At 39.1% G+C, this 27,410-nt stretch overlaps 1 protein-coding gene across 41 annotated transcripts in view; it reads left to right on the forward strand.

The window, feature by feature from the left end:
* LIMCH1 (LIM and calponin homology domains 1) overlaps positions 1-27,196 on the forward strand; it is a 342,574-nt gene extending 315,378 nt beyond the window's left edge. For 11 of the 41 annotated variants that reach the window (XM_078003339.1, XM_078003354.1, XM_078003352.1 and 8 more), the window contains 9 exons: positions 3,802-3,882; positions 7,125-7,217; positions 8,098-8,202; positions 9,496-9,623; positions 11,554-11,675; positions 12,820-12,940; positions 16,618-16,726; positions 19,381-19,483; positions 24,315-27,196. In XM_078003339.1, coding sequence (XP_077859465.1) covers positions 3,802-3,882; positions 7,125-7,217; positions 8,098-8,202; positions 9,496-9,623; positions 11,554-11,675; positions 12,820-12,940; positions 16,618-16,726; positions 19,381-19,483; positions 24,315-24,340 — 888 coding nt within the window. In that variant the 3' untranslated portion in view covers positions 24,341-27,196. Of the gene's footprint in view, positions 1-3,798; positions 3,883-7,124; positions 7,218-8,097; positions 8,203-9,495; positions 9,624-11,553; positions 11,676-12,819; positions 12,941-14,988; positions 15,076-16,617; positions 16,727-19,380; positions 19,484-24,314 lie in introns of all 41 variants that reach the window. The other 30 variants (XM_078003336.1, XM_078003348.1, XM_078003351.1 and 27 more) reach the window with 5 other exon arrangements.
* Positions 27,197-27,410: the final 214 nt, after the last annotated feature.

Here is a 27,410-nt window from a genome sequence, read left to right on the forward strand (position 1 = left end):
CATTTTTGTACCCCTTCTCATAATCAGTATTTGACCAATATTAACTATAATGTTGCTTTCCATTTTGTATTTTAATGAAATAAGAAAGCATTTGTTAATTAAAATAAGACACAAGGTGCTGTGGACATTCCTTGCTGCTGCATGGCATCTGAACTGGTGTTTCTAATCTCGGGCCTGTCCTCCTCATTTGTCCTCTGGAATTTCCATTGGATTTGGAGACTTTCTCTGTGGCACAACCAACTGTGGCATTGCCCATGAGCAACCCCAGCTCAGCCACATAATCACTACTGTACCTTTGACTCTGGATCTAGCTGTGTAACCCTGAAGGTGTTATATAACTTCTCTGAACCTCATCTTCCTTAACTGTACAATAAGGTGACAGTACTTTTCTTTTGAAGTTGTTATGAGCCTTAATTGAAATAATTATTCAGAAGCCCCAAGCACAGTGACTGATACGTAAATGAATCCTTCCCCCACTCCCAATAGCCAATCCAAGAGGCCCACCATAGTCAATATCAATTCTTATTTATAGGCAAATTGTCTCACTTAGGGAGTCCTAAGTATCTCTGCAGAACAGAGAAGGGATCCATCACTTGTTGCATAACCCACATTACAAAACTAGGGACTATCTGTGGAGGCTCACTCCCAAGCCAATACTGGGAATCCTGAGTTTCCTGGGAAGCTGAGTTCATTGATGATGGATGGGAACCCCAGAACGATCCCAGAGCTGGCATCCATGGCACAGATCTGAAGTTTTCCATTTTAAATTGCATTTAGAACAAAGATGTCAGTTGTTCATGCTCCTGGGGAGGGATGGAGAGGAAGGGCATTCCAAAGAAACACATTCTCATTTCTTGTTTATGGAAAATAGAATAAGAAAGACAAAAATCACTGGCCTATTTAAGTAAATCCTCTGAAAATTTCATGTGCTTTTGATAGTAAATGGCTCATCTTAGAATAGAAAATAAAAGAAACTTGAAATAAGTAAAGCTTCAAGAGGAGATAAGCATTAGATTATGCGGGCCTCCATAGACTGGCTATTTTTGATTGGACTTGGAGTACTTGAGGCCCTCAGGACTGTGAAAAGAAGGGACTCTAATGGTAGGAGATGCATTACCCAGCATGAAGGGATTCCATTCATTTATTCAACAAACATTTGTTGAGGGCCTAAAAATATAAGGTCTTGGGATAGATGGGAGGGTGAGGGGCCCTTCCTGCCTCCTGAGAAATCCCTAGGCCAGAGGAAGATATGGACTTGTAAACAGGTAAATTGTAGGACCAAGTGGGTTAAATGCTGTCCATTCTGACTTCCTCTAGCACTTTTTACATCTCTTATGATAGTTATCACACTATCTTCTGGTCATACGTATATATTGGTCACTCTTCCACCCCACACGCACTCAGGTATAAGCTCCATGAGGCTGGGCCACTTGGCCAGCTGGTACCCCTGCCCTGGCCCACAGTCAGTGCCCAGGAAATAATCTGCAAAAGAAAGAGCAAGATCATTGTTTCATTCTCTCTTGTTTATCATGCTGGTTTCTTCCCCTTTATCCTCCTCTTAACATACCCACTGCTTTCCTCTCTTGCCTTTTAACACATATTCTGTATTTTCTGTACTAAATCCCCCTTCCCCACACTTCCTCCTCCTATCTGCCCACTCCTTACTTGACATTCCTGAGAGCACCGCCTAGTGAAATTTAGAAATTAAATAATTCCTAATTGTTTCTCTTATTTTCCTACTACTGAACTTTCCTCAGTGGTCTTTCTGTGGCTTTATTCACATAAATATCCCCTTTCCCCTCAAAAGACAAAGAGGGGCCGTGCCCCTGGAGAAGCTTCTGAATGTTTAAACCACCTCGAAGTTCTAGGACAATGACAGGTGGAGCCAACTTCCAATGTCATTAAATTCTAATAGAATTTCCCATCTGGTGTAACCACATTTGGATAACATTTATGGTCATCCAAGGGAGTTTGGGAAATTTTAGATTACAGATGCTCTTCAACTTAAGAATGGGGTTACATCCCAATAAAGACATCGTAAGTTGAAAATACTCAAAGTCAAAACTGCATTTGATAACGCCAAACTTACTGAACATTATAGCTCAGCCTAGCCTACCTTAAATGTGCCCAAAATATTTATGTTAGCCTGCAGTTGGGCAAAATCCTCTCACACAAAGCCTATTTTATGATAAAGTGTTGAATATCTCACGAAATATATTGAATACCAACCTAAAAGTGAAAAACAGAATGATTGTTTGGGTATTTGAAGTACAGTTTCTACCGACTGCATATTGCTTTTGCACCATCATAAACTTGAAAAATTGTTAAGTTGGGGACCATCTGTATACACAATTAAATGATTTTCCCCCTGCATAACTTACCAGAGCCTGTAATATGCTAATGCGCAGTGTGAAACTCAGGAGTGGCAAGTAGGAAGCGATAAGCTAGTATCCCTAGCTTATTGGCCCACTTGTGTTTGACTATTCTGTGAGCATTGTGGCCATCGCAATCAATTGCAGGAAGCACGGTAGCAAGAGTACAAAATGAGGCCCATGTTTCATTTGTCCAAATATATTAAAGTTCTAAATATTTATGAAGTTATAAATCAAGCATCACCCATGGCCTGGCCTGCATTCTCTGCTTCAAAATACTTCCCTGGGCCAGCCCACCTGCATGCACCTGAATGGTAATATGAATCTGTTGGGGGCCAGGCAGAGTGGGGGGTGGCCTGGCCCAGGTACCCTGGGCACTAACTGGATCTATCAAAGCCTTGGATAGGACTGCCCCTGTTCATCTTCCCAGGCTACCGGGGTACACAGATTCTGCCTGCACCCCTCCCCACCCCAACCCTGTTTCCCATCCCCCGACACCTTCCCCACCCTTGCCTTGCTTTTTCAACTCAAGATTCCCAGGCAGTTGCCTCCCTGTCCTACCCCTTCAGAACAAAGGGAAGGGAGGAGCACAGTTACTGAGGAACCTGGTCTGCCTGGGCACCTACTCTGGGTGACTGGGGCAGCCAACTTTAAACACAGCAACCCCTCTTTACTCGTTTCCCGGGGGCTGACTGATTTCCCTCCTCCCTCCCCCGACCTGCACCCTCCCAGTCTCATATTCTGTGGCCTGGACACCTGCATTGGTTCATGGATTTTTCTCTGTTATTCCCCATTATTTACTTGTTTCCCAAACTTGCAAAAACCTTTTATTAATACAAAAAGGAAATAAGTCTTTGAGCTTGAGCGTTTGTGTCATGCGGGCCTCAGGGCAAGTGATCTGCTTGCCTGGATCTTAGGTGTTACTGGTGAGCATTTGTGAGTTAAATAACCCCCTGTAGGGAAAGGTGGTATGGGAAAGCAACTGCAGTATAAAAGATTAGTTTTATAGTGTGGCAAACACTACTTCTTACAAAATGCATTTCTGCTAAAATAACCGGTCTTGTTTGCTTGGACCCAGGATCGATATGCAGAATGAGCACCTTAAGCTCAGAAGCATGAATGCGTTTAAGAGAAATCACTTCTAAGAGAAATGAAGCAAAGCTTTCCAACGCCAGTGGCTAATTACTTTGTGTTTTCATTAGCTCCAAAAAGATTCACAGAATCATACCAGCATCTTGGAAGAAAATCAAAGAGGGACTAAGATTAAAAAATGGTTTCTGCCACCAAAGAGGATGTTTAGATATGTGAAGCCTTCTGCTTCTGTGTGTCAATGTGGGTGCCAGGCCAGAGGCCAATTGTCTATTCTTGACCTGGCCTGTCCCTTGAGGACATGGCTCCGTTCTGATCATGCTTTTATTTTTCTAAGCAGTTTAAGTTCTGGGCATGGGACCCAGAAGAGGAGCGCAGGCGACAGGAAAAATGGCAACAGGAACAGGAACGTTTGCTTCAGGTAGGACTGGGTTTGCTGCTTTTTTTGTTTTTTCTTTTTTTTTCTCTTACTTTACTTTCCATTGCATTAAGTAGACTTTTAGCACAGGAAATGTGGAAAGGAATCCACATGGATCCCACATTTTGTGTCCATGTAATGGAGTACCCTGTGTCTCATTCTTCCTGCCAAAGACTACAATAATAAACATGATGAAAAACCATTCATATTAACGCTGAACCAAAAACTCTTCCAAATATGGTTAAGGGCCAGTCTACCCATTCATCACCTCCTTAATTGCCAATCAATTTCTGGTCCAAGTAGCAGGGGGAATTAATTATCTAAAAGCTCTCTGCTAGCATACACATGAAATAAAATTTAGCCTCAGTCTAGTTTCTTAAATAGAAACGTTTGCTCTACCTTTGAGGGCCAGGTGTGGTGGCTCACGACTGTAATCTCAGCACTTTGGGAGGCCGACGTGAGTGCATCACCTGAGGTCAGGAGTTCAAGACCAGCCTGGCAACATGGCGAAACCCCATCTCTACAAAAATACAAAAATTAGCCAGGCGTGGTGATGCACACCTGTAATTCCTGCTACTCAGGAGACTGAGACATGTGAATTGCTTGAACCCAGAAGGCAGAGGTTGCAGTGAGCTGAGATCGCGCCACTGCATTCCAGCCTAGACAACAGAGTGAGACTGTCTCAAAAAAAAGAACCAGCCTGACCAACATGGAGCCAGTCTCTACTAAAAATACAAAATTAGCCGGGCATGGTGGCATATGCCTGTAATCCCAGCTAGGGAGCCTGAAACAGGAGAATCGCTTGAACCCGTGAGGCAGAGGTTGCAGTGAGTCGAGATCGCGCCATTGCACTCCAGCCTGGATGACAAGAGCGAAAATCCGTCTCAAAAACACACAAAAAAAGAAAAAGAAATGTTTGCTCTACCTTTGAGTAAAAGCTGCTGATTATCAATTCTAGAAAAATTCTGGTAGTAAGTTCATCATACTCCTACTTCGTGCCAGTTTTATGGATTAACACGGCTTCAAAAGGCAATCTAGCAACCTAAAGAACTAACCCGTGTTGGTTACCTGGGATGTGCCAGGAACTGTGGTTAGTGCTTGACATTTTTACTTCATTTATCCTCAAACAACACTTCAAAGTATGTCTTATTAGCCCTTGTTTGCAACTGAAGAAAGTAAAGCTCACTGAAATTAATTAATTGCCCAAGGTTACACAGCTAACAGGTGTCAAGACCAGATTCAAATCCAAATCTGGATGACTTTAAAACTCATGGTCCTTCCACTACATTCCCACTAGTACTGATTTTACAAAAAATAAAAAATAAATAAATAAAGGAAAATATGTTAAATCTCATTAATTTTGGTGACTTTCTGCTGCTTGTAGAAAGCAATGCTTAATGCAAGTTTATTTTACTTTTTTTTTCTTTTCTTTCTTTTTCTTTTTTTTTGTTCTAATCCTTTTGGCTGAATTCCCAGGGGTGAGATGGTGGATGGTGATTTATATAGCAGTAGTAGATGGTAGTGTGGTTTTGGTTCTGCCTAAATTTGGCATTTTGGAACTTGCAGAAGGTTAAGACTTCAATACCAAACTGTTAGTAGGAACCTGATTCATCAAAGTCTTGGAGCTGCTGGGATTTGAGGTCCATTGTGAGACCTCAGTGCACCCCGACCATCTGCTCGTCTCTGGGAGAGTTAGGTCCTCATTCCCTATGTAAATGATGAACAGCCAAGAGTCAGATTTCCACACGGTGAAGTCAGGCAAATGTGCTCCCCACTGTGGTGCTCTATTACATGCCAAGGGGTGACCCCTGGTAACAGACGCAGGCACCAGGCCTTTCTATTGCTCCTGTGTTTCTAACTTGTTGCCTGGTATGGCATCGTGGGTTGTGGGCCAAGGTGTTTGTCGGGGAGGGCGTGAGAGAGGGAGAGAGACTCTGTGTGTGTGTGTGTGTGTGTGTGTGTGTGTGTGTGTGTGTGTGTGTGTAATACTGCATCTTTCACTCTCTGCCTCTCTGCATAATCAGTTCATCCTCTTGGTGAGGGGAACACATGATGTAAGCTCCTAGAACCAAGAAGTCTAAGAAGCTTTACTGGTTTCCAGCTTTTATGTAGTTTTAAGGTCTCTTTCCTCTATTCTAAAAAGCCCCTGAGGTCCCTCTCTAAAACTTTACAATATTTGGTTTTCATAACACATTTTTACCTGGAGATAAAGAGCATGCCATGGGTTGATCAACAGTGATTTTGTTAGAGTTAATAAGAACACCATGCTCCAGAGAATGCCAAGAAAGTCCTTCTGCTCCTAAGATACCGACAAAACAGGTGATGCCTGCAGGAAATCTCAGTGGCTTCCCCATGAAGACAGAAGCAGACTTGTTTCAGCCCTGAAGAGAGGATTGACAACAGTCAGCCTAAAATATTTGAGTGTGTGCACCACGCATCAATGGTTCCTTTGTCTGTCATGTCAGGATGCCATTCCCAAGGCATCAGGAGTGTCACTTCTCATTTTGTGCGTTGATTTTAATACCCATTTATTCATTTCTTCTAATCAGCCATCAGGGACTCCAGTCACATTTTGAACACCATTTTTATTCATAGTATGTTCTTTCCCCCCCCCAGAAATGGTGACTTGTGCTGCATTGTTTCTGAAAACAAAAATGGCAGTTCTGAAGAAGTCCTCTAATGGACTGGTTAAAAACTACTCTTAATTCAGGAGTTACTTAAAGCTAGGAAGAATATTTTGGTAAAATAGTCACAAGCAAAGAGTGATTCAGCTACTCAGCTAATTATCATCTTGTCCACAGTGGACCTTTCTGTATTGTCTGTCTTATAAACCTTCAAGGTTTTTCATCTTTTATCACACTCTCCTCGCAGCAATGCATTTCTATTAGTGGAATGGCAAAACTCATCTCTAAAGGGCCCAATAAAACCAAACTATTGATTTAGCACACCTGGGACAATACCCAAGTGAAGGAAGATTTTAGAGGTTTTCCACCTTTCTGTCTTTTCTCTTTCTGTAAGCAAAACATGAGCAGTAGAAAATACTGCTGTCCATTGCATTTTTATGTTCCCAAAATATTTGAGTGCCACAAAACTGTATTCCCTTTCCATTGCATGAATCAATTACATTCAGAATCCTTACAAGAAGAAGATAATCTTGCAACGTATTGTGCATGGTGGTTTAGGGGGGAAAATTCCCGATGACGTATGCAATCAGTTCAGAACAATCTATGGAAATTCCATAACAGGAGAGATACCAGAAGGAGCAGGACAAGCTGAAAGAAGAGTGGGAAAAGGCCCAAAAGGAGGTGGAAGAGGAAGAACGCAGATACTATGAGGAGGTAGGAAATTCCCAAGAAGGAATTTGACCTTGTCGTCCCAATTCCTCAATCTAGCAACACTCTCTGTGTCTGTGGCATGCAGATGCGTGTGGCTGTGTCTGACTCTTTACTGACAGCAGAATCCCATCAACCTCTTTAAAACAGTCATGTCATTTAGGTTCTAAAAGACCAAAATTCCCCTCAAATACAGTTCATGGTAAGGGCGTGTTGAGTCAGTCAAGGGAGACGATACAATTACATCTGTTCTCTAATCAGTGAGTCAGATTCTTGATTGATCTTGGAGAGGTGACATGAAATAATCAGTTCCATTCATTTGTGTGTTTGTTGTTTGGTAATAGTGAATTAATTCTATGAGGATAATTTTGATATTGAGGCTGAATGAATGCATTTACTATAGAGCACTAAAGAGATTTGGAGGAGAAGAGAATTTGGTTTAGGTTCATTTTGTTTTTTAAATGAATAAGCCAGAACACATTAGATAACTTAAAGGGGGCTGCATTTTATGTATATTATCTAAAGTTTGTTCATAATTAATATTGTGAATTTTATATTCAACAATACTTTTGGTGCATAATCAGATCCCTATGTCATAATCAGATCCATATATCAGAAAATAGCATTTCTAATTAGGCTTCTTGTATCACTCTAACCAATTAATTTGCGGAGTCTTTGTTTTTCAAAATTAAATGTTAATTTCTAAATTATTACCCATGGAGAGTGTTATATGATTTGCATGCTTTTGGAAAATAAGACTTTTTTAAATGTCCTGCTTGTTTGAACATATTCTGATTTTTTTCTAAAGTGCCTTAATGACATTTTTCTTTTGACAAATATGATTTTTATTTCCCCCCCTTTCATCAATTTCTGTCCTTCCCCTTAGGAGCGTAAGATAATTGAAGACACTGTGGTTCCATTTACTGTTTCTTCAAGTTCCGCTGACCAGCTGTCTACCTCTTCCTCCGTGACTGAAGGCAATGGGACAATGGTGAGACCACAGATTAAAAGCAATTTGTGAAATAAAGAAACCTAAATAGAAGTACAAAACCCCAAGACCAGGGTTACCCAACAGACTCAATAGTTTAAATCCAAGACTAGCTATTCCCCTAGAATCACGTCAGCAACTATGTGGCCATTGTGCCCCATTGTTCCATCACTGCTGCTGCCAAACTCGAGTCATTTCCTGTGGAGCAGTAAAGTCATTACCCCAGCCAGATCTATCCCAGTAGGCTGGAAGCCAGAGTCTCTCCACACCTGGCTGGCAAGATCTCAATTAGTGAAGTCATGTTCTGGAATATTCTTCTCACAGCCCAGTTGCCAGATCATTCATTCATTCAATAGACATTTATTCCCCTCTGCCATACTATACATTCCTTTCCATTGTTTGGCAGCAGCAGAGATGTCAATAATATGTTCTCCACCAGCGTCCATGAAAATCGCTTCTCACCCCCCACATTCCACAAGACTTGTAGTCCCAGCTGCCTGGGAGGCTGAGGCAGAAGGATCCCTTAAGCCCGGGAGGTAAAGGCTACAGTGAACATGATCTTGCCATTGCACCACTGTACTCCAGCCTAGGTGAGAGAACAAGACCCTATCTCTAAAGGAAATAATAATAATTTTTAAAAACTAGCTAATTGATGCTGGGCTTAACACCTAGGTGATGGGTGCAGCAAACCACCATGGCACCTGTTTATCTATGTAACAAACCTGCACATCCTGCACATCCTGCACATGTACCCCGAAACTTAAAAACAAAACAAAAAACAAATTTAAAAACCTAAATAAATAAATAAAATGAACTTATGTAGGACAGCACCAAAAACAAACAAAAATTCTCAAGAAATTTACATGTTGTCTTTGAAGGCCAGAGAGAGCCTATAAAGTCTGGTCTGCCTCCACATTCCCCAAATAAGGTCATAGAAGATGGAAGGATAGGGCAGAAGTTATATAAAGACCTGGATAGTCCATAATCCACATAAAGGAAAATAACCTGTGGATACCAGAAAACCATTTGTCCTGAAATGAGCAGTCCTATGACTGTTTTATTTTGAAAGAGGGGTTTTCTAATCAATTCCCTTTTGTAATAACTTTCGAAAGAGATTCAGATTATACATTTATTCCAAGTAGTTGGAAATCAGTGGCTATTCAGTTAATTTGTACAACTGTTTTTAAATTATAGGCAACATGATTGAAAAATACTTCAGATATCCCTGGCCAGAGATAAGGGTTATACAGTGTATTTAAAATGTATACTTAAGATTTTCATTGTTTTTCTCCTTAGAATAAGATAGATCTGGGAAACTGTCAAGATGAAAAACAAGACAGAAGATGGAAGAAATCATTCCAGGGAGATGACAGTGACTTATTGCTGAAGACTAGGGAAAGTGATCAACTGGAGGAGAAGGGCAGGTATGAGCCCATTTCAGGCCGTCCATGAAAATTTACAAAGCTGGACTCTACTCGTGCATGCCCAGGAAGGGTACTCTTTGCTGATGCAAATTATATTCAGCTTTGAAATGAATGTTCCAGTAATACATTACATATTGCTTGGACATATTTTGTAATAGGTCTAAAATCAGTGTCCTTATGCTCTTGAATATAAATAGCCTTCTCTTTTTTCTTTCTTTTTTTTTTTTTTTCTTGAGATGGAGTCTCACTCTGTCTCAGGCTGGAGTGCCATGGTGCGATCTTGGCTCACTGCAATTGCCACCTCCCAGGTTCAAGTGAGTCTCCTGCCTCAGCCTCCCAAGTAGCTGGGACTATAGGCATGTGCCACCACAGCCAGCTAATTTTTGTATTTTTAGTAGACATGGGGTTTCGCCATGTTAGTCAGGCTGGTCTCAAACTCCTGACCTCAGGTGATCCACCTGCCTCCGCCTCCCAAAGTGCTGGGATTACAGATGTGAGCCACCATGCCTGGCCTAAATAGCCTTACTTTTGAAAAGGCAAACTCTTTTTTAAACAAAGAGGACAGTATCAGTCTTCAAAAGCTGATTCAAAGCCCCAAACCTAAGTATTACTCACTTGAAATGATGAATGTGTCTGGAGTGATAGAAATTGAAATGAGAACCTGGGGTCCCACCACTGTGGTTTCACTGTGGACCTGAACTTGGCCATTATTATCCCCTGAGCTGTAAGAAACCATGTTTATTCTGGTGATAATATAAAGGATAACCAACTAGTCAATTGATTATGGGTAGTCACCCCATCCATGCTCTACTGTGTTCCATGGGAGATCAGAAAAGGACAGCTAGAGACCCCTGGAGCACTCAAAACTAGCTCAGACTGGAGCAGACTTTGTTTGTGGCTGTGGGTTGTAATGGGTTTATTGATGCCACCCCACCCCATCCCTTAGCTAGAAGGGACCTACAGAAAGCCCAAGAAGCTGGCAGTGTTCTGCAACCAACATGTTGTTCATGAGAAAGATGTTTTCCTCTGGGCTCCGAGATACCAGATAGGTATTGGCAAGAGTGCATGCATGTACACACACACCAGCACCCCAGAGGGATCTGAGGCATGAAAGGCTAAGTGTCATTTTCAAAGACTGGCCAACTTGCAAGTTTGGCTGGGAGCAGAGCTCTCCGGATGGGATTTTGCCCTGAGAATCCTCCTATGCTCATTAGCTAGAAGACTGGTTAAATTGTAAGCTGCAGGTGCTCAGGCCTATGTCCAGAAACTATAGGGCCCTTGGATGACTTTCCAGTTTACACTCTTGAAAGGGACTTTTATGCAATGAAAACCACTAGTCAGGAAGATCTGAATGATGCTGATAAGCTATTTACAAAATGTACAAAAAATGTAACTTTACAGAAAACCTTTTACCTTCATTTTTGCAATTTTTTGCATTTTTGCAATTTCTCCAGACAGACGTTTTACATGAATTTTAGCTAGTTCTCCAGGCTGTCCCTGTTTTCACCAGAAAAACTTTCCTTTTATCTCCTCCATCTGTTCATTCTTTGCACACAGAAGCCACTGAAAGGCCAGTGAGTGACCATGGTCTTCAAAGGTTTCATGTGGCTAAATGATTTTTACAGTAAGTCCTCTCTTGTGAACATCAGGTTAGCACTGGCATTCCTTGAAATTATTAGAATGAAGACCTTCGTGGACAGAGAAGGCATCAGAAATGATAGTTTGTTGAGCTTGTTAAATGGATGGATAATAGAAATTTGTAGTACTTTATCATTTTAAATCTATTTTAAAATAAAAAGAATAAATAAACAGTCCCATCTTTTTTTATATATATTATAATTGGTACTTCCATCCTTTAAGTTATAGGACCAAGAAGTTTCATTCAGTTACTTTTCTGTCTGCTCTGAAGTATACCTCTTTATTTTAACAGCCTAACTCAAGGGGCCTTGGCTCATTCTGGAAACCCTGTATCAAAAGGAGTTCATGAAGACCATCAACTGGATACCGAGGCTGGGGCCCCACGCTGTGGGACGAATCCACAGCTTGCTCAGGGTAAGAATGGAGAAGACCAGTTTCATTCAATGTTTAAATTGTTGTTAGACCCTCACATTGTCCAGAAAGCTATGATCTCTGCTGGCTGCAGGCTTCTTTCTAAGGGCCCTGGACTTCTAGCTTATGCCCAATATATAGCAAATAAGCTCCCACCACTGTGTGCTGGGGACTCAGTGAGACCTGAGACGGTGTTCGCACTTTAAAAAAAATGTAACTTTACAGAAAACCTTTGACCTTCATAAGTAGTGCATTCTGAGACTTCCTCAAATTCCTAATTCCACCATTGGACATAATCTCCCCATAAAATGCTTATGGAGGAGTGGAATCCCCAAAGCTGGGTGAGATGCGGGTGCTGGAATGTTGGGAAGGTCCCGTCAGCTCCCATTGCCACTTCACCCTCATTTCCACCTGTGTCTCCCACACTCCTGGCTCGCCACAACAAAATTTAAATGTATTCCTCACCAAAATGACCAAATTCTACATGCCGAGCGTCTTCAGTATCATTCCTAGATAACTGAAACTTCAAATCCTGAATGATATAAAGAGGAGGAGTGAGCTAAGAGGATGAAAGAGTTACCCTGGTAAATGTATTTATTGCCAAAGCAATAATGGTGGAATTAATGAATTTTGCCTTACACTCTTTAGCCTGTTGTCTACACAGATATTTACCTGGGTTGATTATAATACATAAGCATAGATTTGTGCATGTTCCCAAACGGAGATATCCCTGCAAGCTGAATACCATTCAGGTGCCCTGTGGATTTAAACCACATCGCAGTTGATGTGATCCATGAGTCAGAGAAAGCAATGGGTGTTCACTGTGTTTTAGAAATGATGTTCCAGATTATAATTGCGTCCACCCAGATTTGCTTTCTTTCATGCATAAGAAGTCAGTGTTTTAAAGTACTGTTTTATGACATCAGAAATCAGCGAGGGGAAAGGGCATGGTTCCTAACCTCCTTTGCTTCCAGAACTAAATCGTGATGCAGTGATTTAAGTGGCCTCTCTAACCACCATGTGCCCATGACCTGCATGAAATCGCTATGAAACCTCAACAGGCATTAGCACTTTAAAGAAAGGTGACTTCCTGGGTAGTAAGGTGATTTTACTGTGCACTACATTTATGTTCTTTAATTGGCCTCAGATCCATCCCAGAATCAGCAGGTATCAAATCCAATGCACAGTTCAGAAGACGTGAAGCCAAAAACCCTCCCACTGGATAAAAGCATTAACCATCAGATCGAGTCTCCCAGTGAAAGGCGGAAGTGAGTAACCAGACACGATGGTTGTGGGATTCCCTGTTTGAAAAATTCATTAACTTAGAAGGGGGAAGAATGAAAAATGTGAGATGGCAAGATGACAGCCACATTTTTGTGCTTTCTCTCCATTAAATCTTATTGACAAGATAGTCAACATAACTGGAAGTTTGGGGCAGTCTTTCTGGCAAGTGAATATGTACTCTGAATTTATCGAGTTGTAATAGGCAAAGTTATATTTTTAGCCCACAAATTTAAACATTGGAAAGCAGGTGCAGGCTTGTTGTGTTTGTAATTGATTTGAGTTAAATCACCTCAAAGTCTGTGGACAAAGTTTTGTTCAAGAAAAAATGTTACTCTCTCATTATTATGTTCTCCCTTAAGGTAACTACCTGGGCCGTATTTTAATTTTGTAAGAAAGTATTTTTGACAATAATAGTTTCTATCATGTTTGAACCATTTCATTATAGTAGGCACCCTGTTGAAGAGTTTACATATATTTATCTCCTCTTTATCTATTAACTCACTGAACCCTTCCAATAACTTTATGAGATTGTTCCTGCCATTTTACAGACAACGAAATTGAGGCTCAGGGAAGTTAAATAACATGTCCAGATTATTTAACTGATTAAGTAGTAGAGGAATTCAAAATGAACCCTCAGTTTCACAGTAAGATCACATTTGAGCCAGAGATACCTTATAATCACAATGTTTAAAATGTTATAACATTCATAGTACTGTAACCAGTCATTCTACCTAGAGCCAGACCACCTCCATTCGGATTTTGGCTCGGCCACTTACCAACATTGGACCTTGAGCATATTACTTAATCTTCCTCTGCCTCATTTACAAAATGGGAATGACAATAGTCCCTACCTCACAGGGTTTTGTGCCTGGCTAATAGTAGGTGCGGTGATGAAGATGATGATGATGATGATGATGATGATGATGATGATGATAACTTGTTTTGTAAGAGAAAAATATTTATTTATTGCCTTATATTTTCTTGTTACATTTTCCTTTACCCCAATGCAATATTTGAACCATTTCCTCTGTTTCTTTTATGTCTATCCAGTTTCATTTCTATTTGTCTATGTGACACTCGAATCAATAGAAGTTAAAATTGCCTGGAAGTAATCACTCTTGTTATTGATTATTGCAGTGATGTTTAATCTTTTTTTAAGCATTGGTACTGATACTTTAGGGTGTTACATGAAAATGTGATATTTGAAGAAGACAAGCTTTCGCTGGCAAGGGAGGTTTGGGTGGGAAGCAGGGTCAGGGAGTTCTGCTGAAAGCGGAAGACAGGTGGACTCACACGCTGTTCGCGTCCGTGTTGGTATTTTTCTTTCCCTTGTTCTTTTTTGTGTTCTACCCCTTTCTTTACAAATGATATTCACTTTTAAAAGCAAGAGCCCAGAACTGATGGCTTAATCACAGGCAGGGCTCACGTACAACCGTTCTGCTAGCTTCTAGCTGGGAGCCATTCTGACTTGTTGATGCCTACGATATACCAGTTGTTACATGTTTTGAACATGACCCTTCATCACACATACCCGTAATGAATTTGTTGATAAGGGAACTCACTGAAAAGAGCTCCTTTAAGGTCTGCCCTTCATCTCTGGGCTCTCCTTGAAGATCTCCCCTGGATCCCTCCTCATCTTTCCCCTTCCACAGAATCCGTCATTTTTATATCTAAGTAGCATGCCAAAGCAGTTTGGCAAGCAACTTAAAAAACAACCTGGCCATTTTAGCTAACGAAGAAATTAACTAAAAATAAAGATTATAAAAATATTCTGTCTTTTCTGTTCAGCAATGCCAGCATGCCAACCTGGTTTTGATTTTATGTAGTTAATGCATGTACAATTCTTGCTAGACATTATTAGTATTTTTGTTCATTTAAAAAATAAAATACTGCCAGGAAACGCTGTGGTCTTTGTTTTGGTTGTCAAGAAAGTTTCATTTTATTTTATTTTCCTAATCTAAAATGTCTTTTTTAAATGGAGTTTGGCTTCTCTTTACTTGTCGTAATTTCTGACTCCTTTACCACATTACAGGAAAAGTCCCCGAGAGCACTTCCAGGCTGGGCCTTTCTCTCCCTGTTCTCCCACCCCTCCCGGTCAGTCACCAAACAGGTACAAGAGGTCAGCAGGCCTTTCTGAGGCTGCTTTGTTGTGACTCGAGCTTGCCAAGCATCATTTCAACTGAATTAGTGCTTGCCAAATGATTTTGAGGGATGCGTCCATCCACATCTCTTCCTACACACACACACAGGCAAGAGGAAAGAGAACATTGTTCATCTGCCTGCAGATTTATCAGCTGCAACAGAAAAAGTCAGGCCTGTGACATTGGTGCCGCTATGGCCACAGGGCTTTAATTACATTGTGTGGAACCTCCAATTTAATAATAAAATCCACCAGACAATTGCTGGGCTCCAAAGCTGGCGCCTTTCCCTCCAAGAGGCCTCAGCCCTTCTAGGCAGGATCCGCTCGTGGCTCTTACAGAGAACCAGGCGGAGGCTGACAAACGAAACTTCATCCTTCTAACCTACTCCAGCTCTCTACTGATGGCTTCTGGACATTAATGGGGCCCCATGATATTTTAAAAAGCTGCCTGAATTCCCGTTCCCTGGAGAGACAAATTACTGAGTACTCAGAGATTTTCTTTGATGTAGAAATTTCATTTAACTATTAGATAAAAGGGAAATACTAATAAATAGCATTTGGTTAGGGGAACTCTTCCTCTTTTCTACTGTCTTCCTTTCTGTTTCTCCTGTCCCTCTGTATCCTGCTGGTTTTCAAATGATATTGCATATTTTTAAATTCCTTGTGTAATTCCAAGAGTGTCTCAGACATCTGGCATCATTGCAATACGATCTCAGTTGTACAAAAGCTGCCTTTCAGAGGATAGCTGTCTAGTTTCAGATGGGTTGCTGATGATGTCCTCTGACCTGGTTTTGCTCTGCTGGTTTGGTTCCAGTCCATTGCTGGGCACTGTACTGGATGCTGCAGGGGTACAGAGAGGAGGTAGATTCAGTCCTGCCCTCAAGAGGCTTACAGTTTAGAGAGAAGGCAAGTGCCTTCATTCACAGAGTGTTTGCACTAGAAGAAGTCATAGAGATAATCTGGTCCAATCCTTTCCTATTAAAAGGTTGGTGACAGAGCAGACATTAAATCTCACCTCTCTGGGCCCTCTGCCTAGTCTGCTGTATCACAGGTGATTATTTTCAAACAAAAATGTTGTTTTCTTAGTAAATAAAAAGAAATGCTGTAGTGGACCAGTGAATCACTTACAGGAAATTTAAAAGCAACATTGAAACCTCAGCAAAGTGAAACTCAGTTATCTTTTAGGACTTATAAAAAAGTATGATAAATATATTGAATCATTCTGAGGCATTTGAATAGACTACAGCACAAACTTCTTGAAACAAATAGCCTAATAACTTAAACACACGCACCAGATTCAGTACCACAGTGGAGACCTAGTATATTTAGTCTGGCAGTTGTTTGCCATTTATATCTAATGTTGAATCTCCAATTCATCATCAGTTCTGTCATTCTCATTTTATTCATGATATAGGCATCTTAAAAATCCATGTTTTCATTTTTGCATGAGGTTACATGTCTGTGTGTTTGACCAGGTATTCTAAACTGAAGTTTTATTGTGACGTATATTTTTAAACCTAGGTCTATAAGTGGAAAGAAGCTGTGCTCTTCCTGTGGGCTTCCTTTGGGTAAAGGAGCTGCGATGATCATCGAGACCCTCAATCTCTATTTTCACATCCAGTGTTTCAGGGTACGTACTTACTGCTTTTCTCTCCAGACACAATTTCGTGATGTCTTTTGGCATCGTTCTGTGCTGAGAAATGCCTCTTAGAAATTCTGGAGGGCTTTGTCTGTGAGGTCTCCCTGTCTGGGTTGTATAGACGTGTGGTTGGATTCCATCCTTCAGAAGGAAGGTCTCCTATCACGAATCCCTCTGGGATGTCAGATTAGAAGAAGCAGAAAGGTTTGTGCAGTTTGTCCTTACAAAACAGTTTTTGTTGCTAAAGAACATATACTTCAGCGAGAGGCTGAGAATGGGACGCTGGGGAGGATGATGCTCTTCCAAATCTTTTAGGGCCATGTGGATTTATTTGGAATGTAATGTCTATGCTGTTTCTTAAACTCTTATGACTTAATGTGAAACGGTTTTAGTCTTTGACCTAGTGGAAAATTGTCTGTCAATTCAGTGGCTAGTTAGAAAATTGTAGGTCTCAGAATGAATGTGTCTGTAATCTTAGATTAAATATCACTCCTTCAAAAAAGCTGCCCTGCCCACCCAGATTAAGTTGCCTTTGTTACAGGTCCTTATAGAACCTTTCTTGGTCCTTATTACTGATTATCGAATTATTTAAATATTATCTCCTCTAATAAACTGAAACTCCGTAAGGGCAGGGACCATATCTGTCTTGCTTACCACTCTTTCCTCTCTACCTAGCAGAGTAGGTGTCAATAAATATTTTTAGGTGAATGAATTAGTAAATAAACGGAAAATGAGGCCTAGATTCTAGTCCCAGACCTCTTGGTAATAAGTAGGTGAGTTAACCAGTTATACCTGATTTATTATGAAATTTATAAGCTGGACTGTATCAGCATATCCTGTCTTTATTTTCCACTCATGGACACATTTCAAAATAATATGTAATTTTTGAAGGTAAACCCTCTGTCTCTGAGGAGGAGTCATTTCTTGGTCTGCATAATGCTGACATACTTTCTTTTCCCTTCTTGAATTTTCTCTTATTTCTTGTTGGTAGTTTCCTTGGCTATGAGGTAAAGTTGCCTGGGTTTAAAATAACTCCCACTTTGCCGATAAGCTAAGAGAAATTCAGTAAAGTTGTCCCCAAATTATTAATTTAATAATACCAGTAATCACTTGAAAGCAAGATTTATCATAGGCAAAACACAACATAGATACTTATTTTAGATTTCATTTATCAAAAGTATTAGAATGAGACCACAGTTTCCTAAGTTTTATTTTATTTCTATAGAGAACCATTCCACAAAGGACAAGCAAAAATATTCTCATTGTAAAGATTAAGCTAGATAATGTATGTCCTAAATTGTCTAGGGATGTTTTGAGGCTCAAGGAATATGCTTTTTAAGATTTATAGTTATGCCAAGAAATATGTTTCAACACTGCATTCTATTCTCAGAAACTTTATCAGGGCTAGAAATGAGCAAGGTGGTAAGGGCTCTTTGCAGATTCTCAAGGGTCAAGAAACTTGCCTTCTTAACTCTCAAGGCCTTTATTCGCTCTAATCATTCACTTCCTGGAGCTGGCCTGACACTTTAAGGTACATCCCCTCTTGGATGTATTCCCCACTCTTGCAACGTAGAGGCAGCTTATAACATAATTTGGATGAAGCCTCACTCTGTCCCAGCTCACCTTAGAGCATGAATTAGGAGCTAGATCCTGGTCCTCCTGCAAGAGGTTGGCACCCAGACCAACTTCCACTGCCCTTTGTACCCTTCTGGTACAAACTCCAAGTATATCCTACAGTCTCCTTCTGTACTCAGCCTGTGTTGGTGGAAATTCCCAGTGGGTTTGTTGCTCTGAATATCATTGCCTTTAATGTGGAAATATAAAATGGAACAGTTGGCTGGGCACGGTGGCTCACGCCTGTAATCCCAACACTTTGGGAGGCCGAGGCAGGCAGATCACCTGAGGTCAGAAGTTTGAGGCTAGCCTGGCCAACATGGTGAAACCCCGTCTCTACTAAAAATACAGAAAAATTACCCAGGCGTGGTGGCACACACCTGTAATCCCATCTACATAGGAGGATGAGGCAGAAGAATTGCTTGAGCCCAGGAGGTGGAGGTTGCGGTGAGCTGAGATCATGCCACTGCACTCCAGCCTGGCCAACAGAGCGAGACACTGTCTTAAAAAATAAATAAATAAATAAAATTTAAAAATGGAACAGCTACTTCCTAGAAATTTTGATCTGGTAGAACTTAGCAACAATGCTGGCAAGCCTTTAAAGATTATTGATGGACACGTTTCAATTGATAACTCGTGGACCATGTGTTTATTTAAAGCCAGTAGGGTTTAATGCATTTGAAATGGTTCTTCCATTTTGATTGAGAAATGGTGTATGATAGAGGTTAAGAGGCTAGGCTTTAGAGTCAACCTGCTACCACTTATCAGCTTCACAACCTTGGGACAAGTCAACGAACGTCTCTGAACCAGTGTCCTTCTCTGTAAAATGCAAGGAATTAAGGTAAAATGCTAACCGTATATTTGCTTTTGCTGTAAGTTGACACTGGTGCAGCATCTTACACATAATAGATGCTCCACAAATGTGGTGATTGTAGTAGGGATTGTTGTGCTAGTCACATAAACAGTAACTAAACATTATAAAGAAACAATTCCTTATGCATCTTATGATGTCTGTTCTTTTTACCCTATAGTGTGGAATTTGTAAAGGCCAGCTTGGAGATGCAGTGAGTGGGACTGATGTTAGGATTCGAAATGGTCTTCTGAACTGTAATGATTGCTACATGCGATCCAGAAGTAAGTACTGGGGAGAATGCCTCATGATGACCGAGTGTAATCATATGTCTTCCTTAGGACCCAATTTGGGAATTCAAATATTTTTCCCCAGCCACTGGCACTCTACTCTGAGAGAAAGGTTTTTTAACATCTAGGTTTAAAAAAAAAAAAAAAAAAAAAAAGATAGTGAAATAACCATTTATTTACCACTCGTTTCTTCCTGGTAGTTTACTGCTACAATGTGGACCGATTCTTTTTATCCTGAAGTGCATCAGCACACTAGCAGGTCAAAACATTGCCTGAGCTCACTACAGAGATTTTGGTGCGATAGAAAGGAGATGTAAGGTCTGTCAACGCTGCTCACTTGTTCAGGCATGTCTTTAGACAACTGGCACCGTTTGGGGATGGTTAAATATGGAGAGTGGCTCTCCACTGTTTATCAGATCGAGCACCAACTCATCAATGTGTGCACGCCCTACATTCAGGAGTTTCATTATGTCATATGTGTTCCCAACTGAATGGAAAGTTCCTTGAGAGGCAACAATGATGGGTGGTTCTACTTCTCTGTGGATTCTTCCCCACCTCCTATCTCTACAATACCTTAGTAACAATATGCGCTTAACAAATTATTTGCTGCCTTAGTAAGTGAGAAGCCTGCTTTCCCATCTTGCATCCGGGCCTCCTACTGTGGAAGGTTCATGTTAGTTTGCAGGGCAGCAGGGGGTGCTGTTGCCTAGCCACTGTTTAGAAAATCTGAAAATGGCCAGTGGCTTGCCTCGGAGTGTTTCCTCATTCTCCATCATTAGTACAGTCCTTCTGGTGGGTCACCTAGACAGCAGAAGACCTTTTAGTGCAGATTCATCAGTCAGAAACTCTTTTTAAAAATTGGAGTGAAGATAGGGAGTGTGAAACTCAAGAATGACTATTTCTCAAAGTGAAGTCACGTTTTTACTGCCTTTTTACATGGATCTTAAATCTCTGCAAGACTGAAAACTTTAAGAATAAAAATTGAAAGTAATTTGTTTTATAGCTATAGATTTAGTAAATTCAGTTAAATGTATGCCTGTTAATAAAATGATGGGAATTAAAAATTTAATCAAACCCAAGTAGTTTAGATCTATAATAAATACTTGACTTGAGATCAAAACAGTTCCAACTTAGAGCCGCTACTATCAAACTGGACTATTTATATCATGCATGATATTAATTTTTATGCCATGTATTATATATATTAAAATACATAAATAGTATACCATATGTCATAAATATATACACACAAATGAACACATATAATACATGTATAATAGGTAATAATTATACATATATTATTTAAACTGGACTTTTGCTTTTATATGCTAACAAGGAAAACTAAACTATTTTCTCCCAGATTTCAATGTAATTTTTCCTATCGTCTTCTATAGATTGTTCTTTTTCTCTACCTCAGTGAACCTCAGTGAACCAGCTGAATATAATTTATGGAACCAGAAGAGGGCACTGTTAGGTTGAAGGACTGCTCAGAAAGATTTGAAAAGTGCTGTAGATCTGAGTTTGTTTCATAATTTCAAGTGCTTGAAGGATGCCAACAGAACAAACGTGAACCCCCCTCTGGGTGACAGTGACCTCTTTTCATCTAGATATTTTTAAATTGAGAGGTTGGGTGATTCATTGTCATTTCTTTTGGAAATTAGCTTTTTAATTCAAGACCAGGAATTTTTCTCTTAAGTATGCAAATATAAAGGGCATTAACTGCTTTCAATTTCAAAACCATGGAGTTCCTGTAATGAGCTGAAAAATAAGAAAGTGATTTGGAGGTAGGCCACAAAAATGATTTTTTCTTTATTTTATATTTTAAATGTAGTGTTTTACCAGGATTTACCAGAGAAAACAAGGCCCATTGTTTTCTCTGCCTAGATACTTCTATAGACATTCAATGAATAAATAAAAGTTATAGATGATATAAGGTTAGAAAAATTGAATTGTTCAGAAAGACACCAAATTAAAAGTTCAACTCTCCATTGTAATCACTTTCCAATCATTTCTTGGGGTGGGGCAGAATATATGTTTGTACATGTGTATGCACACACTTGCACACATGTACACACAGAGCTACATTAAGTATGATGTATCTACCTGGATTTGTGTTGGTTTTTATTTCACAAAGGTGATGATCATATAGTCATGGTGTTCTGTACTTTGTTTTTGTTGCTGTCATTTTGAACTTAATGATCCATCTTGGCAATTTTTCCTGATAACATGCTGTATCTCCTTTTTCTTTTTAATGACTTTTAAATAGCTGCATGCAATCCCATTGTGTGGACTTATAGTTTAAAACTAATTCTCTATGAATGGACACTTTGGTGGTTTCCCATTTTTTAATATTATTTTTAAGTGAACATCCTTGTGCATATATCTTGATGAATATTTCAAAGCATCTCCATGGGATAGATTCTGAGCAGTAGCACAGCTGGCTTAAAAGGCATGTGCTTTTTAAATTTTCAGACATCTTGCCTAATTATCATTCAGAAAAGTGCACTCTCCCTGCAAAATGTATGAGAGACCCCCCTTTTTTTCCTCTAAGACTGTATCAGCTCTGGATATCATCAAACATTAAAAATTTCCACTCTGCTTGGTGGGGGAAGAACACTGTATTGCTTTGATCTGTATTTCCGTAATTATGAGTTTGAACATCTTTTCGTATGTTTATTTACTATTTACATTTCCTTTTCTGTAAAGTGCTTCCCTATCCTTTACCGGTTCTTCTATTTGGCACCTGATTTGTATGAGTTCTTTGCAAATTAAAGAAATTTGCCCTTTGTTATATTTGCCGCATATTGCGGTTAGTAGTTTTCCCACTCTGTGAATTATTTTCATACAAAAGATTTTCATTTTATGTAATTAAATATATATATATTTAATACATATAAAATAAATATATGTTTCTTTTTTGGATTATAGGTTTCTTAGGATAACTCTCATTATTTAAAGTGTATAAATAAATTTAGCTGAGATTTCTTCTAGAATATTTTTTTTCTTCTTCACATGTAAATATGTCATAATCAGGATTGTATTTGGGGGTAAAAAATGAGGTTGATATCTGGCCTGATTTTTTTTCCAATTAGCCAATTGTATGAATATCACTGAATGAATAATCCCTCTTTTTCTCACTAATTTGAAATGCCAGCTTTCTCATAAACTAAGTTCCCATATATATTTAGGTCTATTTCTGGATATTTTATTATGTTTTATTAACCTATTTATTCTCCATTACTGAATGTTTTTAATTATTGTAGCTTCATAATATGTTTTAATATTGGGTAACAATGGTCACTTTCTTTCCAATTATTTTTTCCAAAATTTTCCTAACTGTTCTCCCATGTTCATTTTTCCAGATAACATTAGTATCTTTAGGCTAATTTCAATTAAGTTAACACATGACAGAGAGAATGACCAGCACATCTGAGAATACTGTTTATTTCTCTGCTGATGTCCTAATAAATAAATATACCTTAGGAATGAATAGGTAGAGGGGATTATAATTCAGTTGAGAAGTATAAATATGCTTGAATTGGTCAAATATATCCAAGATGCAATAAAAGAGTCAGAATGGGAAAAAAATGGCTAAAAACCATTTTTCTTTCCTTTTTAAAATTTGATTTAAATTGAGAAGAGTGGAGATGGATAGATGTGAGGGGTGGTTTACATCATAGGCATTCTGAGTGAAACAAAATAATTTCATTTTGTGGAATAATAAAACCTGAATATATAATCCTATTTCTCCAAGTAACTAGTCACATTTAAATGAAATTTTTCTCTTGAAGGGAAAAATAGCATGCCAGCATATTAAAATGCAATTCCTAAAAGCAATGTAAACAGTTTTTAAGTTCATATGTAAATGGGAATGGAAGTGCAAAACAAATGACCTGTCATGCATCCAGCCGTCACATGTTTAACTTGTGCCATTTGTGCTTGGGTGTTGGGTGACTGTGTCTTTGTACATGGTGTTCTGTTCCATCATTCACTCTCGCAAAAGCATTTAATGCAAACTCCCTGGGGTCTTTTCAGATGTTGCAATTGCCTCCTCACAACAGTAGTGCCTAAAAAGGAGAAATCCTGTGAAGGTTTCAGCAGAAAATACGGAACCCAAACGATCCTTTCTAGATAGGATTGCCAGATAAAATATAAGATACCTAGTGGAATTTTTTTTATCCAAGTTAAAGTTGGATTTCACATAAACAATACATTTTTTTAAGTATATGTATGTCCCAAATATTGCATGCTCTGGATTTAGCATAAGTATGTCCCAAATATCAGATAGGATATGCTTATACTGAAAAGTTCTGTGTTGCTTATCTGAAATTATATTGTACTGGGTGTTGTGTATTTATACTTGCTGAATCTAGCAATCTTATTTCTAGATCATATGTCAAATTCCTCGTATTACAATGTACTTATTCTTAGAGAAATCAAAACCTAAGGAAACTGAGAAAAAAGAGATTATTTTCTTGCTTATTTGCCCCAGATGACAAGGTAGAAAACTTGATGGAGATGCTTTGGTTTAAGGGCAATCCAGAGCATTTGATCAAACTTCACGGTGCATGTGAATCACCTGTGCACGGCATTAAATGGGTCTGGCATGCGGCTCAAGAGCCTGGATTTCAAACAGACTCCAGGTGATGCCAATACTACTTGTCCTGGGGCCACACTTCAAGTAGCAGGATGGGAGAAGTTTCCAGTCCCCAGCAAGAGGAGACTGTGGTAAAGGCAGTTGCTCATTAGGGAGGTTTTAAAATGTCTGAAGCGAGAAATGTTGCCTGACCACCCTTGTTTGTGTTGTTGTTTGTTTTAATCACAGGTGCTGGGCAGCCTACAACATTGTGACATGGTTATCAAGCTTCCGGATCACTCACCATTTCTTTATTGAGGGTGTCCCCTGGCAACTGCTTAATGAAATCCCAAGTTCAGGGGCTTCTCAGCATTTACCTAATTTCTGAAAGGCTCTTCTGAAAGGTGGTATCTGTTCTTTTGTAGCACAGTGTTTGTGTTTTTCCTGTTTATTGTTTTGGGTTTTTTTTTTTTTTTTTGCATTTGCACAATATACACAAAAGAATATGGGGTTGTAATGATCCTGAATAGCTCAAAAAAGGTTTTAGCATGGTCAAACAGGCTTATGGTTTAAACTGTATTATTCTCTTCTTTGGGAATTAGCTAAATGATGCAATAAACCTGTTTTGTTTTAGAATTTCTAGGAATTAAACACTTTATGTTTACAAATTGAGTTGCAGAAAGTGCAAGACATGCCAATTTGAGACACACAGTCTTCTAAGACTGGAGGATAAATTTAATGCATTTCAGAAACTAAACATCACAGCAAGCTCTATCTCTGAGCTATAATTTGTTTTTAATACAAAGACACTAGTTTGATAATATATACTGTAATCCTGAAACATTTGTGTTACTTACCTTTGGAGGTAGAAATTATACCAATAAATTATTGCACCGTTAGTATTAGATTTTGTGTACCTTGGAAGTTATGTCATTAATATAGGCTGGTTCATCAAATAAAGCAAAACCTTGCAATATCAGCTAGATTTACACTCTGGGACATTGCCCGAAGGTAGGAAGAAAGCAGAGGGAAATATTTCAGTCATCATTTCCAAAGTCATTATCAAAATCTGTGAGGAAGTTTAATCTTCCAAAGAGTCAATGTCAGACATCAGGCCTCTGTTGCCTGCTTCTCTCGAGACACTAGATTAGGAGTCTTCAATAAGAGACTTAACATGAGGCATATGGAAGATGAGGCACCGAGATAAGTTCATCATTAGGTGTGAGCACTGCTCACCCTTGCTGGCAAGTTCTCCTTAAGGGCCTAAAGCACAGGTGTCCAAAGAAAAGCATTAAGTCCATCTTAATAGAATCCACGTAGTGTATGATGTGGTCAGCCCCTGGTCTGTGATCAGCAAGAACCTACAGCACAGATTATGCCCTGCCCACTTCAATGAATACCGACTCTCCTCCACTCTCCATCGCTTTTTTTTTACTATCAAGAACTCCGGACCTTGCCTGTGGAGAAGTTTAGAGAGGAACTCTTGTGGAGAGCTGGTTTATTTTCTGCCCTGTGCGATGAGTTTCAGCTGGCCAAGAAAGGAGTCAAGTTATTAAAAAGCATCACAATGTAGATCTCCAGGCTGGGTTTTTTGTTTTTTGTTTTTAAGACTGGGGAAAGGGGGACTATTTATTCTGCCTTAAATCAATGGCAAATAAGTCAAGATGACATTTTGTGAATGTAGACTGTGGATACACTCCTAGTAGATTGATGTAGTCATAAAAGGGGGTCAAGTAGATGTTTTTCTGTTATGTAAGCAATAATTTTTCCGTGTCTTATTGAGTATGGCTAGCGATTATTTATTACATGCTAGATGGGTTCCTTGCATGTGGGTTCCATATAGGTGCAGAAATTTCCTCAGCCACTGGAGGGATTTCGACCATATTTGTCATTTGGATGAGCTGTTATTAGATTGAAATCTACACATCATTTCATTAAAAATTGTGCCTTAGAAAATGCAAAGCTGTTGCACATAGTGACAAATTATGGATGCAGTACATTGAAGAAAAATGAAGTCACTTCCAAGTTTCCAGGACTTCTCATGGAGGTGTTTGCTGTTTTACAGGAAAAAATAAAAATAAAAAAAGAGAAAAAAGGAAAAAAAAAGAAAAATTGTTTTGAAAATGTACAGATCAAGTCCAATATTTTGATTATTCACTGCATGTTTTATTAAATATTTTGATAATGTGGATGTTTACACTTTGCATGATATTAGAGTACCACCAGTAATGCACAAACATGTACAATATGGTCATTCATAATGGATTTTTATAGAATACTTTTTACATGTGCAACTCCATCCGTTATGTAAGGATTACATGAATATTGCACATTCTCTTCTAGTTTCACAAACCCATTTATACATATTTCTTAGTGAGGCTCATTGTACATGTATTGAAGCTAGAATCGAGTCAAGAAAAATAAAGCCCCATTCTCCAACTGCAAAATGTGCTTTCCCATAATGAACACTAGTCACCAGCACAGAATCATCTCCAACATTTACTAAATTCTAATTGCCAACTGTTTCTATTTCTATTTGATTTAGATTTCATTTGGAGTCTGTTACATGGCAGCTTAGGCAGACTAGATCTTGTTTTTTCCAATGCATCGTAATGAGCATGATCTATTTCTTTTCAAATAATCTTTGAGATCCCAGGAAAAAAAAATGCTCTGCTCCATTGAGCTATAATGTAAATGTGTTTGTTTAAAAAACAGATGAGGCAAGTGAGTGATTTATTGTTCCTGAAGAAGTATGTCTGATTTTTTTTCTCATACTCCAAAAGCTAGTCCCTACTCTTTAATAAAAATCGTGGGTAACTTTTTGTTTTTCACTAGCGAACTTCCATGATATTTCCTTTCTATGTAGTGTGATTAATGCAATACATATTATAGTTATCTATACACAGTGTAAGATTTAACAAACTGAAATGATCCACCTCATATGTGAGTCCGTCCAAAAGATGTTACTGCTCTGGGTGGGCCATTGTTCTATATCGGTTATACTAACTTTCATTTAAAATATTTATTCTAAAATGCCTCTGAGAAACAGTAAAAAATAAAAACAACAAGTTGTCTAAAATGCAACAGCTTTTATAGTAAATGTACATTTATAAATAAAATACTCAAATCAACTCTGTATTCCATTAATTATTTTTGGAGGGGTGGCAGTTAGTTTTCTTACATGGGAAAGAGAGACTCAAGCTTTCTCTTGTAGCATTTGGTCCAGGGTTACATAGACAGATGATGGCAATGCTGCATGTTTGCATATACCTATTGATGCATAGTTGAGGTCAGCTATTGAAGGCAAACCAAACTCACTGGCTGGTTTAGGGGTCACTGAGGAAT

Source organism: Macaca mulatta, chromosome 5 (assembly GCF_049350105.2).
Source record: "Macaca mulatta isolate MMU2019108-1 chromosome 5, T2T-MMU8v2.0, whole genome shotgun sequence".
Taxonomy (NCBI): domain Eukaryota; kingdom Metazoa; phylum Chordata; class Mammalia; order Primates; family Cercopithecidae; genus Macaca; species Macaca mulatta.